This window comes from Bison bison, unplaced genomic scaffold (genome assembly GCF_000754665.1).
Source record: "Bison bison bison isolate TAMUID 2011002044 unplaced genomic scaffold, Bison_UMD1.0 scf7180017864249, whole genome shotgun sequence".
Taxonomy (NCBI): domain Eukaryota; kingdom Metazoa; phylum Chordata; class Mammalia; order Artiodactyla; family Bovidae; genus Bison; species Bison bison.
Genome location: NW_011494821.1, coordinates 1,153,328 through 1,160,610, shown reverse-complemented (window position 1 = coordinate 1,160,610; position 7,283 = coordinate 1,153,328). Strand labels below are relative to the sequence as shown.

Here is a 7,283-nt window from a genome sequence, read left to right as displayed (position 1 = left end):
CTTCCTCCCGGAGTTCTGGGACTGGACTGGGAGGGACAGCCATCTACGGGGAGGGGTGGGGGTGGGGGGTGTCCATCCTCTCCCTAGGGCACACTAGCTCTGATCGCAGCAATGAGTTCGGTGTGCACTGCCCTCTACAGTGTGTCCTGTCCACAGCTCACGACAGGTGGAGCACGTCTGTCTATGTTAGAAAGGGGGACACGAGGGCCCAGAAAGAGCAACAGCTATCTGAAATCTGAAGCAGCCCAGAACACAAGGCCAGGAGAACGGAAACAGGGCACTCTCCTTTCCAGCAAACCATCTAGCCTCTGAGCAGGAAATCCCAGGACCTACCCTTGGGTGGTCATCTTGAGGCTGTGGGGAATGGGTGTTCTGTGGTGGACGCAGTGAGCCACTGCCCAGATGCTCTCCAGGAATGAGGATGTAATCCTAAGCCACTGGGAATGCTTAGGATTCACAGCCAGCTACTGGGATGACATTTGCCTACAAGGGCCCCCTCTCCCAAGATCTCATCCCCTTCCTGGAGTCACCTGCATCCAGGCCTGACCAATGTCAGGGTATAACGACCCAGTCCCTCTCCCCAATTTGGGACAGCTCTGAGGGATCATCCCGACTTCAGAGCCTCCAGTAGCCTTGGCTGAGGTCTCCACTGAGACGACATCACAGCCCAACTTCTTCCTCTCTGCCCAGACCTGTTTCCCTCTCCCCGCCACCCGGGTGTTGATCCAAGAACACTGCCTAGTAAACCTCACTCCACTTGCCATCTCAGAGCCCAATCCCGAGCAAACCCAACCTGCAATAGTTTCCTCTAGGAGGTGGCAGATTTCACCATCCTGAGCCCCCAGGGACCTCAGGATCACACAGGGGTCCCGGGAGAGCCAGGCTTCCTTTGTGCTTGCAGGCTGGACCAGACTCAGCTGAGCGAGGAGGTGACCAAGATGCTGAGGGCCCTGGAGAGGCAGAAGCCTCAGCTGCTAGTCTCCAGGATATGGTAAGGTGGGGAGACTCAGAACCCCCTCCTGCTGTTCCAGGCCCGGCTGAGTCCTTGGGGCAGGTCCAGAACCAAGAGATGGGGAAAGACATGTGGGGTGGAGGTAGACACGGCAGAGCCGGGAAGAAACCAAGAAAGCACGGCAGCCAGAGAGAGGTTTGGGCGTTGATTTGTTTAGTGCGAACGGAATTATGCCACTCCTCTGCTTAAACCTTTCCCTTAGATGAATGTGCGTGTGCCAAGTCGTTTCAGTCGTGTCCGACTCTGTGTGACCCTATGGACTGTAGCCTGCCAAGCTCCTGTGTCCATGGGATTTCCCAGGAAAGAATACTGGAGTGGGTTGCCATTGCCTCCTCCAATAAGAAGATTTAAAAACAAAAAAAAGTGAGTGGGTGCCTTGATGAGATTTGGAACTTGGAAAGCAATGACCACCAGGGGGAGGCAAAGACAAAGAGAGAGAGTCTAGGAAGAGCCAGACCACCTCCACCCCGACCCTCACCCACCAATACATATAGACACACAGCCAGAGAGGCTGGAGGGCTGAACCCCAGAGATGGGAGACTCCCTCTTCCTCCCCAGGGAATCTGCTGCAGCGCCCACATTCTTCCAGTTTGGTGCATTTCGACCTGTGACCACAAAGGGCAACTGTTCCCTGAATCTCCTCAGCTGTGCCTCACCTGAAAAGGAAAGGAAAGGGCTTCTAGCTTTAGGAGGATCTACTTGTCACAGAACAACATGCCCTGCATCCCTCACACGACGTGTGAGGCACACAGCAGTGAACAAGGGCCCAAATTCCAGGAGCTCAGCCCAGCAGGTGCAAATTATTCCCTCCCCACCCCCACCCCCACCCCCACCCCAGCCTCCCACCTCCGCCCAAAGAACTACATCTGGTATTCTCTAAGGACACTGATGGGCCCACTGGATTCTATGCAGAGCAGCTGAGCTGAGCTCTGAAGGATGGGAGGGGCATGCTGGGCCCGGAAGGGGTTGATTCCAGGCAGAGGTGGTGTAGCTTGCTGAATAAGAGCCAAATGCCTGAAGTGCATAGAAGCCAAGACTAGGGCACTGGTTTTTGAGAAAAGAAAGAGCTTTACTGCAAGGTCCACTAGCAAGAGCACAGGAGGTGAGGCTCTCAAATCGATCCAGGATTCAGGGCGACATTTAAGGGGTTTAGAGAAATGTCAATCTTGGAAGCTGATTGGCTAGTTTCGAATAAGCCAAACAAGCTACTTGCACTGCTGGAAGCCAGATCTTCCTTTTTTGAAGGACTTCTAGCCCCTAAAAGGGCTCCTGGGGCAACATTTCTATTCTCTAAGTTCTGTAGACTGAAGGTTCTAGGTTCTGTATACTGGAGACATAGATTCTGTCTTGCGTGGGGGTGCTATCTAAATAACTCAAGGCTGAATTAATCAACTTATTTAAAGGCGGCAAAACCAGTTTAAGCTGGTTCATGTTTTACTTGCTGTTTCAGTAGAGGCACTGAGCTTAGCTTCTTTGAGGAATAGGAGATCAGGGACCTGGAGCAGAGCTACTCAAAGTGTGGTCCTCAGAATCAGCAGCAGAATCAACATCCCCTGGGAGCTGGCAGAGTTTCCCGGGCAGATCAATAGTAAATAACCCACCTACTGAAACAGGAGACTCTGGTTTGATCCCTGGGTCAGGAAGATCCCCTAGAGAAGGAAAGGACAACTCACCCACGTGTTCTTGCCTGGAAAGTCCCATGGACGGAGAGGCCTGGCGGACTAAAGTCCGTAGGGTGGCAAAAGAGACATGATTTAGCAACAGTAAGGAGCTCAGTAGCAACAGTAAGGAGCTCAGTAGCAACAGTAAGGAGCTCAGTAGAAAGGCCCCACTCCAGACCTGCTGAGTCAGAATCTTGGGGTGGGCCCAGGAATCCATGTTCTAACCCAGGCCTTCAGGTGATTTTTAACACTGATTTAGAGCCATGGGGGCAGGGAGACTGGCACAGGTGGGGCTGGGGATAGGAGGCAGTACCTAACATCTTCCGGGCCACATTAAGAATTTCGATCTTACTCCCCAAATCAATAGACATTTCAGGGCTTCAGCATCAAAGTTCTGTGCCAGGTTCCCATTTTCAGATCAGCTGCTGAATGGACAGTGGACTGAGGGTCAAGAGCAAAAACCGGGAACCCTTTAAGATGAGGCAGTGGTTCCAGCCACAGATGCCAGGGCCTGGGAACAGGGTGGAGGCCGTGGAGGTGGAGAGAAGAGAAAAGAGCTATTTTGGAGGCTGCGTCAAGGTGATCAGTCAGCTCTCAGAATGGCCAAGGGAGAAGTCAGGATGATGCCTCAGTTCTAGTATAAACAGCTGGGTGGATGGGGGCCATTCATGGAAGCAGGGACTACAGGAGAAGCCCAATGGGGATCAGGAGTTGAAATTCCGATGAGTTGAACTCAAATGGGGATGTTGTGGAGACAGCCCCCAGAATCCTCCACGATCTCAGGGAGAATGAATTCTGTCCAGGAAGCCAAGTCTGAGGATCCTTCACAAGGGCCCAGGTGGAGCAGAGATGAGTGATACATCCTCCCTCAAGCGGCAGAGACAAGCATCAGGTAGTTTGAAGGGGCCAGACTGGGAGCATCATGATGTGGGCTTGCAGGGGTGGAGGGGGTGATGGCAGCTATGAAAGGTCATTCCCTCCACCCTCCTGCCTCTGGAGTGGGACAGAGACACCTAGGGGAGACTCCATGAGAGATCTTCCACTACCCGAACCTTGCAGAATTTCTGCTTCCCTCTCTTCCAGCCTCAGGGGGCTGGACTGTTCCTCTCCTAAATATCCACAGCATGACTCATACTCTGAACCAGAGCCCAGTCTCTTAAGGCCCACTCTGGGCTTCTAAAGCCTGGAATCCCCTCTCCATCCCTGCTTGTCCATCTTTGGAGCCCTGTTCCCCTCAGAAGCTAACCACCCGGGGTGTGCTGGGAAGAGCAACAATTCTGGGAAGTGAGAAAGGGGAGGGAGGAGGGTTTGGGCAAGGGGAGGCACCAGGATTGAGCCCCCTTGGATAGCAGGCAGACTGGACTTGGGAAGGGCCCCTCTGTGGTCTAGCCTAGGGGGCAGCCAGGCAGAAGAACCTAAAGCTGGCCACTGCCCTGTCTGCTCCAGAGGGCAGCTCTCCTCAAGCAGCACAGGTGAGGCTCTTCTGTCCGTCTTCTCCTGCCCCTCCGGAGGACGAGCACATGGAGTCTCTGGGGACCGAGGATGACCTCTGGGGCCCCACAGGGCCTGTGGCTACCGAGGCGGTTGACGAAGAGAGGAGCCTGTACCGGTAAGTGAGGGGGGCTGGCCTGTCCCACCCCCTCCATCCCCATGCTGGGTCCCCACAGACAGTCTGCACCCCATTCATGGTCCATTGTATTCCCTCACCACGCCACCATGCAAAGAAAGACAGAGCTGAGATGTTGGTTGGTGTTTTATTATGAAACAAGAAGGGGTTTGAGCTTCCTGGTGGCTCAGACGGTAAAGCGTCTGTCTACAATGTGAGAGACCTGGGTTCGATCCCTGGGTTGGGAAGATTCCCTGGAGAAGGAAATGGCAACCCACTCCAGTACTCTTGCCTTGAAAATCCCATGGACAGAGGAGCTTGGTGCAGGCTACTATCCATGGGGTCGCAAAGAGTCGTGCACGACTGAGCAACTTCACTTCACTTTGGATGGGGGAGGAAGAACGTTGGTTGGGATTTTTTAAATATTTATTTGTATTTATTTATTTTTGGCTGTGCCAGGCCTTAGTTGCAGCACATGGGATCTAGTTCCCTGACCAAGGATCGAACCCAGGCCCCCTGCATTGGGAGCTCAGGGTCTTAGCCAATGGACTACCAAGGAAGTCCCTAGAAAAAGAGAGTTTGTTATGAAAATTTTTAAACAGACACACAAGTGGAGTCCAGGGAACTTCCATGTACCCACTATTCAGCTTCAACCTTCATTTTACCAACTTTGTTTCAACTATCCACTTTCCGCCCCTTTTTTCACAATATTTTTAAGTCCAAAGAAATGGGTGCTTTTTGCTTTAAATTTTTTGTGATACCTTTCAAAAAGGTCAAATAAAGACCTTTTCTTCCATAACCACAATGTCATTTTTCACATGTCAAGAAGTTTACAATTAAGCCTTTCATATCCGTCCAATGTCCAATCCTTATTCAAATCTGGTCAATTGTATAAAGTGTGTCTTTGCAGATGATTTGTTCTAATCATGATCCAAAGACAGCCCACTTGTTGTATTTGACTTGTGCTGCTTTAATCTCACAGCTTGCGTCTCCTGCATTGGCAGGCGGGTTCCTTACCACTAGCACCACCCAGGAAGCCCAGGGGAGCCAGTTCAGTTCAGTTCAGTCGCTCAGTCACTCAGTTGGGTCCGACTCTTTGCAACCCCATGAATCGCAACACGCCAGGCCTCCCCGTCCATCACCATCTCCCAGAGTTCGCTCAAACTCACGTCCATCGAGTCGGTGATGCCATCCAGCCATCTCATCCTCTGTTGTCCCCTTCTCCTCCTGCCCCCAATCCCTCCCAGCATCAGAGTCTTTTCCAATGAGTCAACTCTTCACATGAGGTGGCCAGAGTACTGGAGTTTCAGCTTTAGCATCATTCCTTCCAAAGAAATCCCAGGGCTGATCTCCTTTAGAATGGACTGGTTGGATCTCTTTGCAGTCCAAGGGACTCTCAAGAGTCTTCTCCAACACCACAGTTCAAAAGCATCAATTCTTCAGCGCTCAGCTTTCTTCACAGTCCAACTCTCACATCCATACATGACCACAGGAAAAACCATAGCCTTGACTAGACAGACCTTTGTTGGCAAAGTAATGTCTCTGCTTTTCAACATGCTATCCAGTATTCAAATTCAAATCCATCTGACTTCAATGTCTGGGCTTACAGCCACTCTGTAGGATCCATAGTGCCCAGCACAGGGCCTAGCACCCAGTAGGTGCTCAGTGAGTCTGGGTACAGTAATCCAGTGTCCACTTCTCCCCATTTTTCGCAGCGTTCACTTGCCCATGGCCGGCTTCTACCACTGGCCCAACACGGGTCTCCGCTTTGAGGTGAGAGGGCCAGTGACCGTTGAAATTGAATTCTGTGCCTGGGACCAGTTCCTGAACAGGAATTTCCCACAGCGCAGCTGGCTGGCTGCAGGGCCTCTGTTTGACATCAAGGCTGAACCAGGCGCTGTGGCAGCCGTGTTCCTCCCTCACTTTGTGGCCTTCCGAGGTAAGCAGGGGGGAGAGGCGGGAGCAAGGTGATGGTGGTAAGAATGGGCCTGAAAGGGGCTTTGGAGGTGATGTCCTGAGGGGGACTCATGGCTTCCTTAGAGAGACTGAGAAAGGATTAACAGAAATGGAGACAGCTTTTCTCTCATTCCATGGTGCTCTGGGCATATCTTTTTTGAAGCACTTTTGTCCCCAGATTCATAATTATTTTTGCCTGAATTACTTAAAGGCTTCCCTAAATAGAAAGTACAATACAAGCTAACATTGAACTTCCCTGGTGGTACAGGTAAGAATCTGCCTGTCGATGTAGGAGACATGGGTTCAATCCCTCGTCCGGGAAGATCCCACTTTCCGTGGAGCAACTAAGCCCATGTGCCACAACTATTGAGCCTGTGCTCTAGAGCCCATGCTCTGCAGGCAGAGAAGTCCCACTTGCTGCAATTAGCCTGTGTGCAGTGACGAAGACCCAGGGAAAGCCATAAATAAATACAACAGGGAGCAGATATCAATTATTCTGAAAATAAAACATTATAAAAAAATAATCTCACAGTCAAAAACTACAAACAGTAAATAAGGCATCACAAACGAGGACCAGAAGAAACACAGGTACCAGAACTGGTCCTGTTAAATGAATACATTAATTAAAATAACTTAAAAATAAGAAAATAATAAGAATCGATCCCATAAAGAGTTCGCACTTTTTGTGTTATCAGAAACAAAACACAAAATAAATGTGTTTCATATACTTATGGGGCTTCCCTCATAGCTCAGTTGGTAAAGAAACTGCCTGCAATGCAGAAGACCTGGGTTCAATTCCTGGGTTGGGAAGATCCCCTGGAAAAGGAAATGACAATCCACTCCAGTATTCTGGTTGGGTTACAGTCCATGGGGTCCCAAGAGTTTGACATGACTTAGCGACTAAACCACCATCAGTTCAGTTCAGTTCAGTCACTCAGTCGTGTCCGACTCTTTGCAACCCCATATACTTATAGAAATCACCCTGGGGAAAAATAAGCAAAAAGCAATAAATCATTAAAAATGATAAATCAGATTTGGAAAAAAGCTA

The 7,283-nt window shown here is 50.7% G+C and overlaps 1 protein-coding gene across 2 annotated transcripts in view; it reads left to right on the top strand.

Annotated features, from left to right (window-relative positions):
- NLRP1 (NLR family, pyrin domain containing 1) overlaps positions 1-7,283 on the top strand; it is a 32,310-nt gene that overhangs the window by 16,579 nt on the left and 8,448 nt on the right. For both annotated transcript variants that reach the window (XM_010847433.1, XM_010847432.1), the window contains 4 exons: positions 902-991; positions 3,477-3,565; positions 4,120-4,282; positions 5,995-6,218. In XM_010847433.1, coding sequence (XP_010845735.1) covers positions 902-991; positions 3,477-3,565; positions 4,120-4,282; positions 5,995-6,218 — 566 coding nt within the window. The remainder of the gene's footprint in view (positions 1-901; positions 992-3,476; positions 3,566-4,119; positions 4,283-5,994; positions 6,219-7,283) is intronic.